General features: G+C 37.2%; 2 protein-coding genes and 1 long non-coding RNA gene across 3 annotated transcripts in view; 2 read left to right on the top strand and 1 right to left on the bottom strand.

Moving 5' to 3' along the window:
- Positions 1-888: 888 nt before the first annotated feature.
- Positions 889-13107, bottom strand: CEP55 (centrosomal protein 55). The gene is made up of 8 exons (XM_032695491.1): positions 12665-13107; positions 10553-10840; positions 8355-8399; positions 7435-7576; positions 5129-5442; positions 3539-3610; positions 2702-2827; positions 889-2262 (listed from the first exon to the last, which is right to left on the bottom strand). The coding sequence occupies exons 1-8, from the start codon at positions 12842-12844 to the stop codon at positions 2056-2058; spliced, it is 1374 nt and encodes a 457-aa protein (XP_032551382.1). The 5' UTR covers positions 12845-13107; the 3' UTR covers positions 889-2055.
- LOC116790486 lies at positions 13066-14361 on the top strand. The gene is made up of 3 exons (XR_004358374.1): positions 13066-13359; positions 13468-13568; positions 13886-14361. It is a non-coding gene; the product is annotated as an uncharacterized LOC116790486 (long non-coding RNA).
- Positions 14362-14445: 84 nt separating this feature from the next.
- MYOF (myoferlin) overlaps positions 14446-23198 on the top strand; it is a 66679-nt gene continuing 57926 nt past the window's right edge. Inside the window, 3 exon segments of the mRNA XM_032695180.1 lie at positions 14446-14630; positions 20149-20204; positions 21038-21129. Coding sequence (XP_032551071.1) covers positions 14543-14630; positions 20149-20204; positions 21038-21129 — 236 coding nt within the window. The 5' untranslated portion in view covers positions 14446-14542.

Here is a 23198-nt window from a genome sequence, read left to right as displayed (position 1 = left end):
CAGAAAAGGGTCTGGACTGAACAAAACTTTTTATCAACTTTTTGAGTCTTCCACTACAGTACAGTACCAGCTTCTAATGAGAAAGTGTTTCATGCCAATTTAAGAAAGCCTCAGAACTACTGAAGAGTGCTGACCCGTAGTAGGCAAATTTATTTCATCTATAATACATAAAAGATCAGGATTTCCTTTTGCAGAAACTATGCTGAGTGTGCAACTGGGAATAGAACACTAGCTGATTAAGGTGTTGTGAAAATACAACTAACTTAAACTTTCAAAAGTAGTTTAATTAGAGATTAAAATTATTGGGGTTCAATGAAAAGCATGGCTATTATCCTGAATCTTTAAAAGATGTTTAAAAAGACATGAAATTAAGACAATTTCTCACAGCAAAACCTTGAGATTCTGAAGCATAATTTCAATGAACTCATTAGTTCATTGTATCTTTGGTCACCAAGTCTGTTGCTAACACTTGAGCAAATTGTCAAATACAAAGATTAGCCTGAGACATGGTCACTGAAATTGAAAAGTGGATAGAGTGGCTAATATAATAAATTTGGCAAAGAGAGTGGTTAATATAGTAAATTTGGCGAAGATATTTCAGATATAAAGATAATAGATTTTAACATTTTCTTTCTGTCTTACAAACACTGGATTTAATCAATAATAGTATCACTTGATACTCTAAGTTATTGAAAATAACTTGGAAAACACATTCATGTTTAAGAAAAAGGTTTAACCATCAAAGATTAAGGTGAGCATTATGAGGTAAATACATGCAGCTTTGCAGCAAAGCATGATGGAAAAAGTTGATACTAGCTAGCAATCAGAACCAGTATGCCAGAGAAGGATAGACCTTGGGTATTTGATTGTCCTCAGAAAACCACAAACTTGTAAAAGAAGCAAATTTATTCTCAACTAGTGTATCTTTGTAAAATTTCCTCATTTTAATAATTTCCAAGGAAGGAACTTCTTTTTGGACCTCACTACAGATGCAAGGAACAAAACACTGGAAACAGATTCAGGTTTACAGCAGGTGCTAGAGAAAAATAACGCCGCAATTCCAAATCCGTAAGGGAATTTTTTTGCCAGTTTCTAATTTGTTGCCAGAATTTATCATTAACTTGTTTCCTGTAGTAATACCAAAATACAGTGACACTTCAAATCCACTAGAGCAATTTATAAAAACTGCAGTTTGGGACACTTGTCAAATATAAGATTGAATAACTGACATTTCTCAACTTTAACCTCTAAAATATAGAAGTACAAACAAGTTTAATTCAGCATAATTCTATATCCAAACTTAAAAAATGGCCTCTGACATTGTCTGAAATATAAGCTTTTCAGCATTGATGAAGTTTGTATTTGCTAGGAAGCTGGTTTTTTTGAGAAGAGCTTAAACCTTGGTCAGAATTTTAGTCACCCCTGATTGTGGTTCAGGAAAATAAGCTACTTATGATTGATGTTTTCAACATGAATCTTAAGCAGCAAAGATCTAACATGGCCCTCCTGAGTTTTTGTGTATCAAGATGACATTTCACATGTATATGGTTCATGTCTATATATACTATACACACTACACATACATACACACACTATGTACATACAAATATACATATATATAGTGCACCTATGAGGGCCAAAAATCTTTTGCAGCTATCCTTGTTAGTTAAGGTACAAGCACAATCATCAGGATTCACCAACCAAGAACTGGATATGCCAAATGTTAAAATAAAGTCTGACACAATAGCTGTGCTTTTACTGTTCTTATATTTAATAGTGCAAAAAAAAAAAAAGTCAGTAGTTTACTATTTAAGATATTCCTAATTCTAAAAATATTTCCATTTGCAACCAAAAGTGCAATAGCCGCTTTTTTGCAAAAACATCAGGTAAAATATTTGAGGCCAAATTATTATACTCTTAATAATGTTTCTGTAGAACTGAATTTTTATAAAACTAGCAGTCCTTTATACAACCTTAAGAATAAAGTTTTAAAAGATCTCTTGCTGAGCATATTGGCAGTATGTGTAAAGCAAATATAGTAAGTCCATTTGGAGCTCAAGCTGTACAGAAGTCAATATGTGCTAACAATTCTCTGTGCTGGCTTGTTGGATACAGCACTTTACATCTGGGACACTCGAGAAAACTTTCATCAAGGAGGCTTGAATGTTTTGGGGAAGGACTTTTGTCATACGTGGTCAGCTTCTCGTCAAACAGAGCTTGCAGATCTTCTTGTAGTTCCACACGTCCAGATTCTCGGAGTTTCTGGAAAAGGAGTGTAAGACTGGTGCATACATGTGCTGATCAAATACTGTAGGAAAAAACATTAAGGCTTGATGGCACACAAGCCTTGTGTGTGTTACAGCACTAAGGATTGTGTCTTGTTCACCAGCAGCAAGTTTGAGCAGAAGCATAATGCAGCTCTGTCAGTGTGCGACAGACAAAACTAGGGAATACATTGTGATACAAAACAGTCGTGTTCCCTGCTCAGCAATCTGACTATTCTACATCTCCTGCAGCAGCACTGTAGGAAAAGCAGTGCCTGGCTAGCTGGCTGTCATAGGGTTCTGCTCCTTGGGACCACATACCTGAAGGATGTAAGGACACTGACTCACTACGCTTCAAATAAGATCCCAAAGTGAGAAGATGTATGTTTATACAAAATCCCTGACTGAATTCACCTGCAAAGTTATTCAGTACATACCAGAGGTTCCAGACGGGATATTTGCTCCCTGGCCTTGTGCAGTTCCTTGAGGACTTTGTTTAACTGATGCTCCAAGTTCTGGCGATCAAGCTTTCCATTCTCTAAGTCTGTGGTGCATGTCTGGATCTGGCAGCCCCCGAAGTAAAAAATAAAGAATTAAAGTCAGAATTATTAAGAATAGGGAGGAATATTTCCCATTTATCTGTTTAAAGTCAGTTTTGCTCTGCAATCACATCCTACAAGGGGATTAAAAGGAAAATTAAAAAAAAATAATTAAAAATCACTTGTTACTTTCACTATAATGAAATTCATACACGTCCACTTTATCAAAATCACCCTTAGCAGAGGTGAAGTTGAAAGATTTTTTGGTTGGAGGGTATTTCAGTTTGGACAGAAACTATGGATAACACTGTACACCCAAGCTTAGCAAATAAACATAACTGTAAAAATGTACTTGTAAAAAAAAATAAAGAAAATGGAAAAGATAGCAATGCAATTATTTCTATAACTTTATCAAAAATATACTACAAAACTTCAACGAGCTGATTGGTTTAAGGATGTTTCCTGTACCTCATCTAAGGATGTAACTGTTGAACTAGTGATTGTGGAGAAAATAGTATCAGGTTTGATCACACTCATCACTAAAAGGATACAGATTTTCCTCTTGACAGATTTGTCAAAATTTTTAGAAGCATCAAGAGATTATTCACAGTTGAATATTCATGCCTAGTATTGCTTTATTTAATATACTAATCATTCTTAAATTTGAAGTTAGTCTAGAAAGACTTTATGCATAATAGAGATTAAATGTCAGCATTTTAGCATATAATTGGGTACCTGTTGTTCCAACAAAGCTATCCTTGTGTGCTCCTCTTTCTGTTTGAGCAATGATTTATGAAGAAGTTGCACCTACAAGGCAGAGGAACACTTGTAACAAACAACTTTCATATACAATAGTTAATAAGCTTGAAAAAATGATGAAGCTAAAGTGGGATGGAAGTAAACTTTTACATTCCCATGCCAACAGAAAATATATACCTGTTATGTAACAGCCAAACTCGATTTAAGTATCTCTACTTCCCTGAGGAAAACCCCACAGAAAAATCATTATTGCACTGAAAAGGGGAAATGCAGGATGATGTTATTGTTAAAAAAAGAAACACAAAACTGATGTTTCCTAGGTAATTGCCAGGATGCTGAGAAAAATTACACACAAACCCTACATTTGTACTAACATGACACAATGTTAATAGTATCAAACAATGTAACTTTTTTTATAAGAGAAAAGAACAAGTTTAAGGCTCAGAAAGGACTAAACTATAATAATTAATTAACTGTAGACATTAAAATATCCTCCACTTTCAGTATGTATCAACTTTTTATGATAATGCTGCTGTTCTGCTTCAAAAAATAAACATCTTTTAATCATTATTAATCAGCGAGAACCAGCCTGTGTTCAGAGAGCTGAACTACTGTTCTGGTTTTAGTGTACTTCAGTGTCTAGTAAATTTTATTCTCGTATTTCAAATTTCAATTCTACATTGTTTTATTATTGACCCCAGAATTCTAGTAGCAAGTCTATCATATTTAGATGCCCTGAAGTCTGTCCTTCAAGGATGACTTTCCAGTTTCTCTTCAGCAGTTATGTGGTCATGATTTCATGTCTTGAAGAAGAAAGAATAGATTTTTTTTTTTATTAGTGCTACCATGCTGATAGGAATATTCTAAGACACCACTGTAATTCTCTGTGTAGCAGAAGTGGCACACTCTTCATGAGTATTTCATACAAAAAAAGGTAAGCATTGATTATTTTTAAAGACAAACATACAGCACATTCATATCTTTCCCCAACTTAAGGTCCATCCCTTCCCTTGCTATCAGTCCCTTGCTTTCTAGTACTCAGGGGTACTTGCACAGATCTTATCCATCATATACAGAATCAAATGCAGGAACTCATCTGAATGGAAAAGCAAAGGAAAAATAATCCAGCTACATGGCTACAATGGTTGGCTGAGGGCACTATCTGGGGACACAGCTGCTTATTCAGTAAGTATGAAACTACAAGCCCACGTGTGCATTGTATCTGCCAGGTGACAGCAAATATCAGTGATATTCCATAGTTAGGAGCACACAATAAAATGAATTTTCACTTTTCCTATCCTCCTTTACTATTAATCTTGAGGATGAACTATATTAGAATCAATTCAATATTTTCTCACTTCTCCCTCATGTCCCACAAGACCAGGGAAATAAGTGAACAAAGAAGTTCCTTGTTTAGACAACTCAGTTTTAATCACAAGGACATGAGTCTAGATCTATGCAGAGAACAGTTATCAGAGTGTGTGATGGGTCATTCTGATTAAGTATGACTTTTCATCTCTCTTGGTTCTTTGCTATTACCTCAAACCTCCAAATGCATCCACTTACCTGACAAGAAAGATCTTCAGCTTTTTTTTTTCCTTCTCTGAGCTTTTCTTTGAAAATTTCATTTTCCTGTTTTAGTCTCTGCACTTTCTCTTTCATTTTATTTTCATTTTCTTGAGCCTTCATTTCAGCAACCCGTTGTGACTGCAATAAGGCATTTAAACTCATTATTTCTCCTTGTGTTTCTTCATATTTCTTTTTGAATTCATTAAGTTCAGATCTCAGCTGGGTTACAGTGCATCTTTCAGTCTCAAGATCCCTCTTAGCAGTTAGTAGCAGGTGGTCATAGTATTCTTGCTTTTCCTCTTGCAGATGACCTTAATGAGTCAGAAATAATTGAGTTAATAATGTGGAAAAAACCCCACTTAAAAAGCAGGGCACTAAATCCTTAAGCATTTTAAGGCTTGTTAATAGAAATTGACATAGTAGGCTATTACATAGGTCAGCTTAGCACCAAACTTTAGTTAAAACAGCTTTCAATATTTATAATGCATAGTCTCCTTACCTATACAGTTACTGGAAAATTGCAACTTGGCATGTGCATAATATTCTCTGCTACAGCTACTTCCATCACTTACCCTTATAGCAATATTACAACCTTTGCCCCAACTACACAAGCTCCATGACCCACACGGTTCTTACATGCCCTCATGCATTATACTGACACATGGGAATCTGACCCAAAGACACCAGATTCTTACTTCCACTTTTAGCCTCCTTAGCATTACTCCCTCCCCAGAGATACCCTGGGGATCTGATGGACTCCACCACTGTTGACAAAACTCAGACCATCCACTGGCTTTTGTAGACCATCTTCTTCAAATTGTATGCCATAATTTACTTCTAAATGGCAAATAGAAAGAACTAGGATAGTTCTTTTGCTAAAAAAAACCGACTGCTTCTTGGCTAGTGACTGTTACTTAAACCAGAGCTTGAAAAATTTCTGCTTGTTGACACAAGAAAAATTTAGTAAGCAGGAAAAAATTAAGAGGCCTGCAGTAATACAGTCAGTAGTAACACAAAATAGAAGCAGAACAAGGAATACAGAATTTCATGGGATTTGCTGATTTTGGCACTGTTTCTTGTCTTTGATACTGTTATGATTGAAGATTTACCCTATTTCTTTAAAGTGTAATTTACCAGGGAGAGTTTCTAACTTGACTGTTCTCCCTTCCCTCAGCTACAAACTAAGCCTTATGTTCTCGTTAGCAATACTCCTTTATAGGGTGGTGACATCCTCAGAGACAGACAAGATTTTCCTTGGAAAATGTTGTCATATCTACTTTCAACTTGTATAGCTAGATCCTTAGAAATCTGGATTTCTGCTACTGTCTAGCTGCTTGAAGAGAGGAACTTCCTTACATCCTAACTCGTGGTCTCCTGGCTGCTCTGATGACAAAGCTTTGACTGCAGTAACTCTTGAGTTACATTTCCTGGTGAGCTACTACTTCAGTCTGTCTTCATCTAAAAATACTGTTCACAGATTTCTGAACAGCACCAAAACAAGATTATGATGATATTTTACTGTTTTCCATAAAGATTCAAACAATACAGAAACCAAGCCACTGCATGTGAGTTACTGTGGCAAGTCCGTGGGTATGCTCTTACCCCACATTTAATGAATTTACCTTGCAGGTCACTTGCAGTATATATGATATAACAGTTTGATAATCAAGTCAACACCTTCTGGTTCTTCTGCTCAATGTGATTTTAATTTTATTAATACTGAGAGGGTGTGCCTTACTGAGGAACTGCACAGCAAGGAAGTGTGAGCTGGCGGTGTCCAGATCCATATTGCGAAACACTATTTTGGACAGGTTCCAAAACCTATCACAGGTTTTCATGCCCTGTAACAACTGTTCAGGTGAATAAAGAACGTGGCAATCTTGAGTCATTTTTATAATATTTGTTTTGAAAAAAGTAAATTTAAAAAAATCTGATCCACACCTAGCTAGTAAATCCTTAATGCTTCCATTATGTCGGTGGAAAGTGTACTTTGAAGGATGGGAGACATCTATTTATCTCAACACTTTCAGCAAACAGAGAGGCTGCTAATAGTGTGTCAGGGCTGTTAAAACCCATCTTTGAAGTGGATAAGAACATGAAGTACTGTTGGTAAGTAACACAGATAACAGGAAGCAAAGAAATATTACTTAACCAAGTTTTACCATTAAGCAGCCAAAGCGTTGAAAACAAAGTCTTGATTTTGATTAATTGTGCTATCACTTGTTTTCAGAAAATTTATTCTATAGATAATTATGGTTTGGGTCACTTTGGGTCACTTGTGGGGAAAAAAATAAAGTTGATACCTTCTGAACTGAATCCTCTAGATTCTTGTTGGTTAACTATTTCTGACTTCTGTTCAAGTTCAAAGATCCTCCCAAGCAATCCCCTGACATATGCTTCCCGTTGCTGGTCATACAGTAGCCACTGCTGGTTTTTCTCAAGAGCCTTCAGGAAAATGAACAGAAGAACAAAAAAAGTCTCTTGTAATTTATCAGATTTTAAAAGTGTTTGTCTTATTCCTTAAAAATGCGAGAAGTTATATATTGCACAGTTTAAAGATAAGCTATGTCTGCTGCAAACTGTAGGAATCTCCGTACAATAAATAAATCCATCTTCATTTGGAAAGATAAGGCAGGATGCTGAACATAACTTAAAACTGCAGCAATATTAAATATTCATTAGATTACTTCTTGGAATGGGAAAATGAGTTAAAGAACAAAGGCTTTCTCGAGTCATGCCTAGATTATGGAAAATTAACTTTTCAATCGTGAATATAAAATAAAACATAAAATAATAGACCTTGAAAATGGAACTTAGAGTTTCTAAGAACAAGAACATGGAGTTTTTAGCTGATTGGATCATAGAATTATTCAGCTTGGAAGGGACCTTGGGAGGTTTCTGATTCAGCTTCATGCTATTCTAGGCAGTGCCAGACCAGGTTCCTCGAGGCTCCTGATCTGTCAGTAACCCCTTTGTTCTGATGTTCTAAGCAAGGTTTTTCAGAGATGGTGGAAATCTTATCTCAATTTTTTTATTTTGCAAGGCTTTGGTTTTTTCAATTTAAATTATTGTCTTATCACAAAATAATTTTAGATACTATATTTTAGAGGGAAATATATTCTCTGAGGTTCCATACTACCAAAAATGTATATGATGATAATTTACATTCTTATGCATCACAATACAGATTATATGCACTTGCAACGCTGTACAGGAAACTTACATCTTTCAATTGTCTTTCAACTTCAGTGCTGTTTGTTACAGCTTCCTGCAGACAAAGAACAACCAGTTAGTGTTGTTTAAAACAGATGGCTGAAAGAGCAAAGCTAATTCTATATAACTATTAATTTCACATAAATACATGTGCCTTTTGTGTTTAAAGATCTTTAGAGTTGGTTGTTGTTTTCTTTCTTAAAGGATCTAAGTTATGTAGAAAACCATTTCATATATTTAAAATAGACTGTTCTGCAAGAGATGGGAGAAAGATTTACATTTTATTTATTCCATAACATATTTATTCCATAGTTACATTAGAACATTTCCTAAGAAGACCATCATGTGTTTTCTGTTGAACTGCTCTCTTGGAAGACCTGAAGGGTGTTCTCCAAAGAGCTTTTGAAAAATCAAGATATTTAGGATATTATTTAAGTACAGAAAAAAAGGTGGTTGTTCTATTTTCGTATCCTTATACGTTTGACAATAAGTCAGACCTACAGGAGTTATTGGGGGAAAGCTACAGAGGCCTCTACAGCTTCACTGGGATAACAGGAAGATTGTCAACATCTGGGAAGTCGTGCAAGCCTATCTGGAACAATAAGGACAAACTGTCTGATTTTTTGAGACCTGCTTGAAGTATGAGTCGGAGAGTTCTTGAGATCCATTTAAATCTAGAGAGCAGGTAAACAGTTATATTTCTTCCACAATCTGACATGTTTATTCTCTGCATGATAGAATGAATTTATGAAATTGTGTAGATGTAAGTTGGAGGGAACTTCAGTAAGAAAAAAATAGATTGCTACCCAAATCCAAACTACATTTTTCCAGTGTTTACCTATGGGTTTTGGAACATGATTTACAACAAATTTTATAACTGAAAAATACAGAGGAGCTTTGAATGCAATCATTAAACTTCAGCACTTCCTAACAAAAAATAGTATTTAAAGACACTACAATTGTTTATATGAACGTTAGAATCCTGCTCAGTGAAAACTGTGTCATACAACTGTTGTTTCTATTTCAGAGCTCACATGCCACCTAGCAGTTTCAAGCAGCATTGCTAGACTTGTTTTCAAGTTTTCCATGATATCCAGTCAAAACAGTCATATTTGTTGTCCTCTGTTGATAGATCAGTTAAGATTTTAAAAGAAAATTATGGTTTTAGAGTAATAGGTATTTTTGTAGTTTATTGTCAAAAATATCCTGAAAATCTGTTGACTTTACATACATTTTAAATTATCTAACACAGTTCAAAGTCTCTTAAAATTGAAAATAAATATATTGCATTTAAAGTGGTATTTACTAACATACTTAATTTAGAAGTGATACATATACATGTATTATCATTCAAAAGTGATAGATTAAGATATTTTGCTATGTATCTGCCTAAAGCAGAATTTCTAAGTACCTTGTAGAGCACAGGGAACCAGCACCATCTATAGGTCAAAAGCTGGAAAAGAAAGACTTACAGGCACCTGCTTTTAGGCATCAACTTCCCTATGCCCTGCATTGAGATACTACTGCATTTTCCATGGAACATTAGAACAGGGAGGGTTGTAAAAAACAACTAGTATATTAAACACACTTGTAAACGCTGCCAAGGACTGGTACCATACCTACTGACCACCTAGAACGAGAGGAGAAACTCATTATTCCTGTCCTACCTCGTGTCACAGGGAAGTATTTACTGTGTGTGATGCCACAGAAAGTACAATTAGTTTTAACAACTGAGACACAAATGAGGATTTATGAGAACAGAGAGGAGAAAGATATTCTCATGACTGAAGCTGAATTAGGTGAGGATCTTAGTGTGTCTTTATTAGTGCCCCACATCTCTACTGCTGCTGCCTTCTCAGCCTGTCTAATCATTGAGCACACAAATCCAAGAAGTGAATAGTATCTGCTAAATCAACAGGGATCATTACATGTAGTATCACTAGTCACACTAGCCATGTGAGCTTGCATAAGGGACCTTGCAGTACAGCGTGAGAGAATTCCCTCCCCAGCTGTGTTGCCTGAAGTTGTGCTCCCTGACTGTTCTTCATTTATCATTCAATCTGGATATCATCTCTCTACATACAAGAATATTTCAGAATGCAATGCAGCTTACAAGAAAATTAAAAACCCATCCTAGTTTATAACAAGTATTGGAGCTTAGTGGGCACAAATTCCAATTTGCAATTACAGCATTTCTTTAGTGCTTACCTGGGATGCCTGAGAAGTGCTACTGGCTTTGTTCTCGAGATCAGAACATTTTGCCATGACAGCAGATAAATTACATTTTAACCGGTTAATTTCTTCTGATAGAGAACAAAGTAACTGTTCTCTCCTTTCTGCTTCCTTTGTTTTTTCCTCTAGTTGATTTCGTAGTAAGGAGACTTCACTATTGTTGGTTTTGGACTTAAGCTTGTCTTTCAGGTTTTGGATTTCCCTGTCTTTCTCTCCAACAAGATGGTTGTGTTTTTCTTTTTCTTTTTCAAGGGAATGTATTTTCTAAATGAAACAGAATAAAAAAGTGACACAAGTGAGTAACTTAGTCTATGCAACAAATGCATTAGCAAGTTTACAATAGTTTGAGTGATCTGAGCAACTAAGTCTAGTGGAAGGTGTCCCTAGTCATGTCAGGGAGGTTGGAATTAGATGATCTTTAAGGTCCCTTCCAACCCAACCCATTCTATGATTCTGTGATATTCACTTTCAAAGATTCTCTCTTAGCCTTTAATTAGCTGAGAATATTATTTTTACTCAAAACAGACAATACTAGCACAATCACCTGGAATATTTCAAGTGATAGCAAAATGAGTCTGAAGTAGATGAAACAGGGAAAGAAGGCAAAGAACCAAATTTCACAGGTTTGGTAGGTACTCAGTTTCGTATATGAATACAGATCACTACAGTATATGAACCTTCAAACACAAGCAGTACAAGAACTCCAAAAACTTTCCAGTAAAGACATTGGTGATACATTTCTTAGCTTATTTCTCAGCATATTTAGTAGCTTTTGGGAAGTAGTAGAGCCTTCTTGCAAACTACATGACAGTAAGTGAGGTTACAAAAGAGTTATAATAAAGCATTCAGGAGAAGGAATTTTCCATTTCCAGAAGGCCCATTTTCCAAATTATGTGGCCCTTTAGCTTCAAAATGTGCTTTAGTAGGTATTTTCAACAGGCACTCTCTTTTGAGTAGGCCTCCAGCACAGGTAATTATTAATTATTACACAGAATTAGTACTGCATTTAAGATACTTTGGGGCTTTCCACGAACTTCTGATGTGAGAGCATTTAATTTTTGGTGAGAAAGGCTGATGCTGAAATCCTACATGTTGAGAATATCACAAAGAAACTGAAAGAAATTGAATTTTAGAGAGCCTTATTTAGAGAGTGGTTGAACACCATAGAGTGCTCACTAAAATTAAAATATTGACACCACAGAGTACCGGGTACATCTAAACATGAGGGTGATTTTCCACCTGAAAACTAGGAACCCAATATTAAGTAACCAACACTTAGCAAGCAGCAAATGCTAACAGACACAGCAAATACACTAAGGAATTTAGCCACAAATGTACACGAGCTGCCCAGGCATAGATGATCCTTGGCTTAGGATTTCTCAACTGACGTTGCTGCACAGACACAAGCAAAGCCTTTTTGCCAAAAGAAATGGCCTAGAAATATTAGTGTGCCTAGTCTCCATTAGCTGTATTCTTTGAAAGAGTTTACTTAAAGTTTTGCAGTCCTTCTGGGAAGCCTGACAGTATGTGACTTGGTCACATATTAAGTCTTAAACTTCTCTCTCTGCAACCACAGGTTTACCTTGGATGGAATTTGAAGTCTTAGTTTCTGCTCTTTGGTTGCAATGGAAGAATAATGTAGGGACCTGATTACAGTTTTATTTACCTATAGCTGAGTGGGAGCTTGACAATTCAGTTCAAGCAAACACTCAGCACTTTTTGGCATGTTCTTAGACAAATGTTTGCAAACATAATATTCTTTGCAGGAAGTGCTTAAAATAATTCTCCGAGACCTGCTGGACACGAGAGGACAGGTCCTAACGGACTAATTGGCACCTCTGGCCTCAAGTCTTTGTATTTAGCAGCCTTGTCAGATGAGTGTGATTTTATTAGTTCAGTCATCTCTGAAAAGTACACGAGAATGAAAATGTCAAACTAAAAGTTTGTCTAAATTGTCTAACAGCACTAAACCAGCAGCGACATCAAAGTAAGCGAAGTTTCGAGAGGAAAGGTGGGGCTCTCGCTCCCGGCTCGGGCAGGCCCGGCGGCCCTGACACGGCACGGCCGGCTGGGCACAGCCCCGCTCACCTGGAGGAGCCCGCTCCTCTCCGCCATCCCGCCGCTCCCGGGGGCGGCTTCCTCCGTGGATTGATTCCTCAGCCCAGCGCTCTCCTGTTTACCCTTCTCCAGCCCACTCTCAGCTCTGGAGCTGCTCGACTTTAAGCCCCACTTGCCCATAATACGATCTTTGGCGGTCTTGGGGTTCATCTTTCGGCGCCTGTAAAACCCAAAAGCGGCGTCACGGAACGGCGATCCCTTCTAGCGGGCAGGACATGTCTTCCGACAGCTGGAGTCAAGCGCGGGGCTTCCCGGATCCTGCTGCCGGCTCTCGCTCCGTGGGACGGGACGGGGCCCGAGCACCCCAAACCACAGCCCGTCCGGCGCCGCTTCCGGGAGTTTGAATCCCGCGGCTCCGGCCCGTCAGTTCCGGGGGTTTGGAGTTCGTCACCGCAGGCGGGTGTGGAGGGACGGGCGGTGCTGCCCTCTCGTGTCGCTTGCCGGCGGTGCCTGTCCCCACCCTCCGCCTGGAGGAGAGGCGCTGGCCTGGCCGGGGCCGCGATGGCTGAGCGTGGAACAGCCCGCGGGGCCCGCCCGGTGCTGTCCCGTACGTGTCTCTGTCCTCGTCCCTCCCTGTACACCTGTGCTTCAGATTACTTTTTTTCTCCTCCTGAAGTTCTCCAAATCTACCCAAAATCTAGTAATTTTAGAAATTCCAAAATGAGGTGGGATGGTTACGATCGTATTAAGAGCTAGGCTGAAGTGTGCTTACATGTGACTCATCTTGCTCCATCTTGCTGTTTTCCCCCCTCTGCTTGGCACACGTGTTGCAGTGGCAGCGTGCACTTCTCGGGTTTTAACATCTGTTCCACAGCTGAGAAAAACTTGTTGTAACGCTGAGCTCGGGGGAGCTGGGAGCTCTTGTGCCTGTCATGTAAGTTTTACCTTGTTACTGCGTATGTTTATGTTAAGACAAAACATAATCCTCCAAACAATACAGAGGGTCATACCACCTTTTTGGTTAGTTGGTTGGTTGGGTTTTTTTGTTTTTGTGGGTCTTTTTGTTGTTGTGGGGTTTTTTTGTTGTGGTGGGTTTTGTTTGTTTGTTTGGTTTGGTTTTGGGTTTTTTTGTTTGGATTTGTTTGTTTGTTTGTTTGTTGGGGTTTTTTGGTACGCATTTTCTTAATTATTTTTCATTTTTAGCTATGCATATATATTTTAATAATTTCTCGATATATCTACTAAATCCAGCCTGTTCCGTGACGAAGCTGCAGCATTTACTGTGCAACACGTCGTTGTTCCAGAACGCAACGGGAGGGGGAGAACTTACACTGGTTTTGGAGACCGTCGCTAGTTTGTGACTGTGGGCTGTCACGGAGGCAAGCCAAGAGCATTTGCAAACAGTGAAGTTCTGCAAATTAAGACGGGAAAAAATATAAGCCATCGTGAAATTTCATACCTTGGTATACCAAGACGAAGATTTCATATATCTTGAGTGCTAGAGTTGTGTTTAATGTTTAATGTTGATGTTGCTTAATGCTTACTCTTGCCTTAGTTACTTACTAGAGATTTTTCACACAGCTTCAGAATAAAAGCAACCAAAAAACCCTTCAGAATAAACCTTCACTCGTTTTTGCGCTGTGTCCTTTCTGTTACAGGATTTCATTAGCGAGAGCTGGTTTTTGTGCAGCAAGACAGAACTTGGTGTCAATTTACAGGACTTTTTTTTTTCCTAGATTGAGTAGCTAGTCCGTCATAGATCCACCCATAGACTTTCTTTATTGTAAACCAGCAATTCCCTGCCTCCTCTTCCTGCTAGCATTTCAGTCCAGAAGTTAAGGAGTGTGAAACTGAAGACTTCCTTGAATTTATTTTGTAACAGTCGACATTTAGGCAAGACGGGAAACAATGCTTCGGGTAATTGTGGAATCTGCTACCAATATCCCTAAAACCAAGTTTGGGAAACCAGATCCTATCGTTTCTGTTATTTTTAAAGGTAAGGAAAACTGTCATAAATGTAGTCAGGGAGGAGGTTTTGTGTAGGACAGTGCCCTTTGTAAGCATTTGAAAATCTGTGAATATGTTTTCCTGAAGCTATGTCTGATGTAGTTTTAGGGAAGACTTTTTAATTAGAGAGACAGGAGTTACCTGAATGAAATATGAACCTGGGTGGAGTGCTTTGGTCTGTTCTGTCCAGCTGTGCTTCTGTTTCAGGATCCACATTTTACAACCTTTTGCAAGGGCTTACCCCTTTGCTTTAGAAACACAAATCTAATTGCATAGATAAATCCACTTTTAATTCTGCTATTGAAGATTACCTTGTTTTCCATCTAAAAAATCCTTCTTGTCTTGATCACTTTGCACAGCCACTGCTCACTGTTACACACATTTTTATTGTGACTGGGTTATTGTTATTAGTAGCATGTTGAAAACAGTAGTTACTGAAGGCGTTTGTTTTTATTTTAGATTTTGGGTGGTTTGTTTTTTTTTTTTTACAAACTGATGTGCACTTCAAAATTTTGCCTGTTGAGATTATTTAATTTAAAGATTTAGGAAGGAAACCACATTTTACACTTTCACTGCCCGTCAGTTATATATGGGATAAGAAGACAGTGTGATAAAATTAGCACTTATATGTAAAGCTATTTTACTTTAACTGTTACCATCATTTCCTCACTTAGTTAGTCTAGAGGAGCTCCATTTCAGATATTGATTTATCTTTAAGGTGCCAAAACCTCCAAGCAATTTTGGATCATGTAATACATTAAACCAAACTGTTACAAGCAGGCATCTTAATTCCTGGTGACCTGGTTTCCTAAGTTTGGAGGTTTTTATTTCCTTCTGTGTTAGAACAAGTGGCAGAGACTGTCTCAGTAGCTTTTGGAACTTCATAGCTCTTAAAATATGATTTTACTTGCCCTGCAAAAAGTGATGATAGTATAATTTCTCTGTTTGTTCCATATTCTGCTACTTCTTAAGTACCCATATTCTCTTTTCAGTTCCTTGTCTTTTTCTTTGCTTTCCTGTTACAGTTTTGCCTTTGTGTTGCCTCTGTTCCTGCAGTTTTATACTCCAGAGTTGGTTTACACCTCCACTTCTTTAAGTCTTAAATGTCTGTTTAATCCCTCCTTGTAATCTTTTGTTCCTAATATGTGCTCTAATGCAGTTCACTTTTACTAGTAAATATAAGTTACAGATATTTTTTTTTCTGTATTGCTGGATTTGTTTTTCAGTCTTTCACTTATCCAAACACAGGACTTGGTCAACAGACATTGAAGGAATGAGTTTACATTTATGCTTTATGTGCTATAACTGGGATTTTTAATGTTCACAAACATGCTTAACCAGTGTCTCAAATACAACTTCAAAATTGTGACAGGTTTAGTAGGATATTTAATTTCTTATGCCGTTTCTATTTATATGGGTTTACTACATACCAGCAGTCTGATTTTTTGCTTTCTGTCCAGAATGATTCAAGGGCAGAAAATATCAGGCTTTTGCCAAGCTGTTAAGCAGCTCCGATTTAATTTGTGAGTGGAGTGCCTGTTTGCCAAATGCAAGGGCATAGGGATCATATCAGAAATATGTTGGACTTCCGGCTGTAAATGTTTATAGATGTCTTTTTATGTACACCGATGATTCCCCCCTCACTCCGTTAATGTGTAGAAATGGGAAACTAGTCTTATTTGGGAAGATTTATGTCAAAGGGCATCAGTCTTTAACTTTAGTCCCTACCCAGTGTAGATTCTGGGGGACGTAAAAACACATTTGTGAGTGCATTTTCTAGACTGGGAAAACCTTGAGCATTTGCAGGACTTTGGCCGTAGCCCTGCAGTACATTTTCATGTTCTTGTTTGACTCTGGAGTGTTCTTGGTGAAGTCTTAGTGAGCAGCACTCATTTGACAGACAATTGCTGTGGAAGCTGACATTTCATTGAACAATATTGTGTTCAAACTTTAATTTACAGAGCCTTTGCTGATGGCAGGTTCAGTAAATTTAAGGCTTCCATGAAATCACACAGCATCTCTTGGGATAAGACCTTTGTGGCTATGGTGTAAAGAAAAAACTTATGGTCCTACAGCTGTTAGTATGAAAGTGACTGCAAAGGTTTTATATGTTAAGACACATAAGTTAATACGCCTTCATCTGTGAATAGGATAGACTTCATCAAATTACAGTCAGTTAATACAGGGATTTATATTAGCTCCATATTAAGAGGAAATAGGCAGCTGTTTCTGTTCTGATATCTTACATTAGAGGGGGTTTGTGCGAACATTTGACTCTTTTTTTCACACATTTATGTTCAGTCCAATGGAATGGAACTTTTATTTACTTTAAGAACAGCTCATTGTTCAAAGAGAACTACACCCTGAGAGTAAACTAATATCGCTGTCTGGAACTGGGTGCTGTTCTTGCAGAATTCTGAGTTCATCATCACTCAGCGTGAGACAAATTGTTAGTCCAATTAGTACAAAAGGCTGCTGCCATTTGCTAAAATGGCACTGAGTGGCAATGATTAAATCAGTATAATGGTTTTGGTTTGTTAGATTCTTGTCTTAGGGTGTAAAAATCTACTCAGTTGGTTATCTGTGCAGTCAATATTAGGGCATTTAGTGCTTTGATCATTCCTTTTGACTGCCTCGTTGCAATTTATGCATTAAAAACTGAGGTGAAATGGCATTTAGCTTGATTGGACCAACTTGAGTAAAATTTCTTTTTCCATTTGTGCTGAATCTAAGAGCTTTCCAGCAGCCCTGCAACAGTGCATAGCTATGTTAGTTTATATTTCAGTGTGTGAAAGAAAAGAGTATTAGAGTGCAATTATTCACTACATTTATATTTCTGTTTTGCAGAGAATTAAATTAGCTACATTGGGTTTTGGAGATTTTTAGAGATCTGCCCATTTGATCTGGCAGTTGCTGCCACTGTGCAATTTTAATTCTCCTTTCACAAAACTGTTATGGAAAACTTAGTTAACTGAAATATGGTTCTCACTTGAATCTAAGATTTAGGACTGTTATAAAAGAAAATGTTTGCTTCTGCTATTCCCCACCTGCTGAAATTTATTAAAATGCTATTTATAATAGAAGAAAGAATTTAAGATGGAAGCATCGGTTGTTTTGCAGTACTGTAATTATCTTTCTAATGATGGAACAGTTATTATTTAAATAGCTCATCTTGAATGAATTTTTTTTGAATGCTGAGTCAACTCATTGGCCCACAAGTTCTTATTCCAGTCATTTCCAATTGAGAATATTGACCAACATGTGGTAGTTTAACACCTTGATGAAGATAAAGCTAATAGTGATTTCTTCTACAGTACCATAGCTATTGTAGTTGATGAAACAAATATATAGAGTCTCCTACCTGTAGCCATTATAATTTCTTGTTTCATGGTAGGGCCAAACTAAAAATGATGACTGGCCATATCTTACAGTTTATCCTTAGGTCATTCCTAGTCTTTGTTATATAACTGGAATCATTACCAGTAAAGGAAGAAGCCTGAGGGCCTGAAACTTGTGAGCACCTGGAATAACTGCACAGTCCTTCTTACCCTGCCTGGCAATGGGGTTTTTGGTTGGAAAAAAGAAGGAGCTTTGCCAACAGCTTAAAAACCAAACACACCCACACCCACACAGTGCATTAAAATACTGATAGAAGTGTAATAAAAGGAAAGTCAGTAAAGAGAATATATGCAAAATACATCCGTGAGGAATATGAATGCCACACTCAAACTGACTAAAATTACAACTGAAACCCAACGTAAGATGTTTCCCAGTGTTTTTTTATCCAAAGTTCACACAGATGCATGGCACAAAAAGTTTTTATCTCATTTTAATCTAGACTAAGCATATTGTTAGTGGTAACATAAATATTTTACTTGTATGAAAATGGGTAGTCCAGAATGTAAAATTTTGCTCCTTGTCAAGAATTTTCTTGACTGTTCTTCAAGCCAGGGCTTTCCTTACCTTAGAGAGCTACATTTGAGCTTAGGCAGGGATCGTAGGACTTTTATCCATTAGTTCTGTCAGAATCAGGTCTGTGATTCACTGTCTCCTTTACAAACAGCTACAAGTGTTCATTTTTTCACCACCACTGAAAACTTTTCCCCGACTATCAGTTTTAAAAGGAAGTGCCAAACCCTAGATCTGGGAACGCTCAGTTTTGAAAATGCATTGTCTCCTATTAGATAACATGAGGTTGAATTTCTCTCACTAGCTGGTTAATTAGTGCTTTGTTCTGCAAAATGTGAGTCCACACCATGGTATGTTATGAAAGCTTTTTCCTTTGTCCTGCGGTGTGAGTCAATATCCTGTATAAATTGTAGACAATTCTTGTTACATAAATGTGAGTCAGTTCTCACAATTTGCAGCATGGGCTGACTTTTTCAGTACATCCCACTCTCATCCAGTGAAAAGAGCCATCACAGTCTCCTGCCTAAGTGGTGGGTATATGAACTTGCCCATTTGGCAAGTTTCTTTCCCAGGCCTTTGCAATGTTTTCCTGGCTAAGTATAGTTATAACTTGTGAATAATAAAACTCCCGATATCTTTACTGTAGTCTAACACAAGGAATGTGTCTGAAACTTGCCCTTCTTGTGGTGGCTAAGCATTTTTTAGATCAGCTGTTGTTTTACTGACTGTACTTAAATATGCTCATTTGTTATCACAAATAGATGCAAGTTCTGTTTAAAGAGCTGTGGTGTTGCCAGTGTTCTTTGATGCTTCTCAGAGTCAAAAGATTTGTTCTCCGTCAGAGCTGTGTACATATAGTGCAACTGAAAAGTAAAAATAATGCCACAGTATATATAATTTACACCACACCACACATTACCATGATTTGTAGGTTGCCCAAATGCAAATTTTACCATGAAGTATGAAAAATTTGTAATTTTTAGGCCACAGTCAATGTTGGTGAAGTGATCCACATAACCTCTGGAAACCATTTTTTCAGGAAGGATTGCATTTCCTCTTACGTGAATGTGTATTTCTGCTAATGTTGCTCATTTAAAGCAGAAAATGCTGACACTGTAAGCATATTTTCTAAAGATTTTTTTTTATGTGATTTTCTTTCAGAACTAAACACAAGTATTTTGTAATTCGGATATGGTAAATATGTAACACATTTTCATTACTACTTTCCCAAGTAGTACTTTAATACTTTCACTTAGAGGTTACTGTTTGGTTTGATGTCTCCAAGTCTTTTAGTCTTTCTTTTTTTTTTCATTATTCAAGGTGCAGTCAAGGGTCATAAAAGGCTGAGAAACCTAAATATTTATTTTGCTTTTTGGGAATACATCTAGCTATGCTTAACAAAACGGAATGAAAAGCCTCAACTGCTAAAATTGCCCAGGGGACTTTTTGATTGTAAATTGTGCAACTACTGGAAGAAGTAAAAAGATCTGGGACACTTGGTTTAAAGCTCAAATTTTCTTTTGAGAAGTGAAAGGAAAAATTATATTTGTGTAGTGCTTTAGCAAAAACAAATAATCACCTTTTGTTTGTATTTGCAGATGAAAAAAAGAAAACAAAGAAAATTGACAGTGAACTTAATCCTGTTTGGAATGAGGTAATTTTTAAAAATAAATCATTGGTCATTTTTAAGACATAATGCTTTTAAAATCAGTAAGTCAGTTTTAACAGTTGTTAGGAAGAGGAGCTAGTGTAAGTACATGCAGGTGAATGGATTCATCTTGCACCATGTATTGCAATTCATTAAGTAATGTTTTGATGTAAAATTAGATGGATAACTGATGAGTTTATGGCCTGTTTTTGTTCCCACTTTCTTTTCATCAAATGATAGCCATTATTTAGCCACATGTATGGGAACATAAATGGATTGTTTATTACATACTAGGAAAACCCTACAGAATTAGAATAAATTTTACATTGCAGTTCCTCGTGGTTTATCTGTAGGACTAGTCCTGTTTTGCATCTTCAGTAATATTTTTCTTGGGGAAAATGTTTTCTTAGTAGTGTTTTTTCACAACCATAAATAAAAGTTAAATATTATTCTTACATTTTGTAATTAGAAATACAAAGAAAGTCAACCTACAACTATTTGTCTAAATTCTACAGAAACTGACCTCAGCCAATATTGGAGAGGAATCGTATCAGATATTATGAGTGAGAAGAGAATATATATGTTAGTATGAGGAAGTGGAACTGAAAAAGAGATTATGGCTCACTACTAAACAACTCTGTTATTGTTACTAGTAATTAACAAATCAAATATGGGCTATGAGCATTTTTCACTTTGCTTTTGAAATGTAAACTGGTTTGGTCTCTCACTAAATGCAAAATTTATTTCTGAATAATTTTGTTGTATGGGCTCCTGTTCTGTTAATTAATTTCTACATAACTTGTAATTATAATTTGGGTTTGGTCCATTTTTTTGTTCAGATTCTTGAATTTGACTTGAAAGGAATTGCTCTGGATAATTCATCTTCCCTAACAATTATCGTGAAGGATTTTGAAACAATTGGACAAAACAAGTATGTTCTTTCTTCCCCACCCTTCCCCCTTCTTACTATTAAAGAAAAGTTTCAATACAGGGGGAACTGATAGCTGTTGTTTGCTGTGCTCTCTCTTCTCTTCAATGCCATGTAGTGTTGGCTGTTGCTGTTTTGAAAGGGAGTATATCAAGCCATCTCTCTTGTTTTATCAGGGCAGATTTGGTATGAATTAGGCCTACAGTTGTGTTTATTGATAGCAGTCCAATTCCATTGTTAGCTTTTCTTTACTACTCTGCCTCCTCCCAATATGTAGATTCAGGTTTTTACAGTATTCTTAACGGCTCAGTCATAAAATTAAGCCAATGCCCTCAGGTCTCTCATTCTTGAGATTCTTGCAAGTCAGTAAAGCAGGAATATATTGCATGCCTCTGACTTTAGGGAAATCCCAGAACTTGAGATAGGAAAGCTTGTTAGTAATCAGAATTTTGTAATGGATTTTATAATGTATCAGAAAAAAAGAAGGTGATTATCTTAAGTGCCTAAAATGTTTTACTCTGTATGTGGGTTCAAAGTTAAGCAGGCATTTGTTATTTTTTTTCTGGTTGTGTTTTTTGTTTTTCAAACTGTATTTGTAAATACCATCTAGACTCATATTTGTAATGCTTAACCCCCCGTGTGTGCAAATGCCTGTTTGGTTTGCTTGAGTTTTATGCTTTGGAAGTTGTTCTCCACATACTTTCTCTGTCTACAATTTAAAAAGTAAACCACTGGAATTCTTGGGAAAGTGACTTCCATGTATGGAATATATAGTCCATACCAAAGCCAGAATGACACCTTCAAAGTAATGCTCTTTGAAAACAGATTCTCAATAACAACCACCTATTTGCAGTGTGTGATGTGTGTGGAAGGGCTGTTGGCAGGGAAACAGGATAAGGGGGTGAGAAGAGGGAAACACATGAGCAGGCATCCTGATTGTAACAAGACAATAGGAAATAGCATCTTGTATTTGTTTTAAAGACAAAAAGCACTGTAACAGTAGAAGGGATTTGATATTAACAAATCATCACATTTAGACAAACGAGTACGTGAAAGGGGGGAATGTGAAATAAGTTTCCCACCTATCACTTGATGTATGCATGTACCTCACTTGATGTATGTATTTCTGTAGAGTTACCAATTCTATTTACTGAGCTGGAGAGAGATTTAGGACTACCATATCAAATTTGCTATTTTTTCACAGTATCCTCTTTCAATGCTTAAGAAAAAGTCTATGGTTAGATATATGCCTGCAGTGCTGCAACATTTCAAACAGGTGCTCAGTTGAAGAATGTGCAAATGACACTCCCTTGTTTTGTCTGCATGCTAGTTCAGGATTGCAAAGGTGGAGTGCAATGCCTGCATAAGGTCCTTACTACTGAGAGCTATTCTAATGACAGTTTAAGAAACCCAGTGTTTGCTGTGTGCTTTCGACATTCAGCAGTAGACCCATTAACATGGGAGGTGTATCAAGTGTCTAAGCTAAGTAGAATTTGAGTCAAAATCAAGAATCTTTCCCTTAGAGGTTCATGTTTTTATATATTTTACTTTAAAGCCTAGATTGAATTTGGATTTTGTTTTTGACTGTAGAGTATGCCTTAGGGGCCTCGATTGCCTAAGAATGAGCAACGAGAAGAAACTACACCATGTCTTTGGGTTTACTTTTTTTCTTCTGGAGGAAAATCAGTGGGGATTGCTCTTGTTATTTTCAAGGTAGAGGCAGTGTTCTGCACTGTCTTTGCTGCAGTGTAGGTTGGAAGCAGAGCAATGAGTTTCTCAACCCAGCTTCCCTCTCTGGCTGCTCACTCAACCAGCTCCTGGCCAATACACACTCTGCTATTCCATGCATGGTTAGTCCTGAGGAGTTCCAGGCACCTTGTCTGTTGCTGTGCCTAAGAAGTGACTACAAAATGCATACATACTCCCCTCTGGAACAACAGAGCAGAAGATTGCAATGTAAGACATGATTTGTTCCAGCTCCTAGAAACTGAAATAGCTGTTCATCCAGTTCGTTCTTAAACTGACGCAGGACGAGTAATACAGTGGATGTTGTTCTGCTTCTATGCTGTGCC

The sequence above is a fragment of the Chiroxiphia lanceolata genome, chromosome 8 (genome assembly GCF_009829145.1).
Source record: "Chiroxiphia lanceolata isolate bChiLan1 chromosome 8, bChiLan1.pri, whole genome shotgun sequence".
Lineage (NCBI taxonomy): Eukaryota > Metazoa > Chordata > Aves > Passeriformes > Pipridae > Chiroxiphia > Chiroxiphia lanceolata.
The sequence above is the reverse complement of the archived record's forward strand: the minus strand, read 5'-3'. Positions and strand labels throughout refer to the sequence as shown.

Coding starts and splice junctions, on each gene's coding strand:
- CEP55 (XM_032695491.1), bottom strand. CDS start 12,844: ATGAACCCCAAGACCGCCAAAGATCGTATTATGGGCAAGTGGGGCTTA. Junction 2,828..3,538: donor TAGCTTTGTTGGAACAACAG/GTACCCAATTAT, acceptor GGGGGCTGCCAG/ATCCAGACATGCACCACAGA. Junction 2,263..2,701: donor TATCCCGTCTGGAACCTCTG/GTATGTACTGAA, acceptor CTCCTTTTCCAG/AAACTCCGAGAATCTGGACG.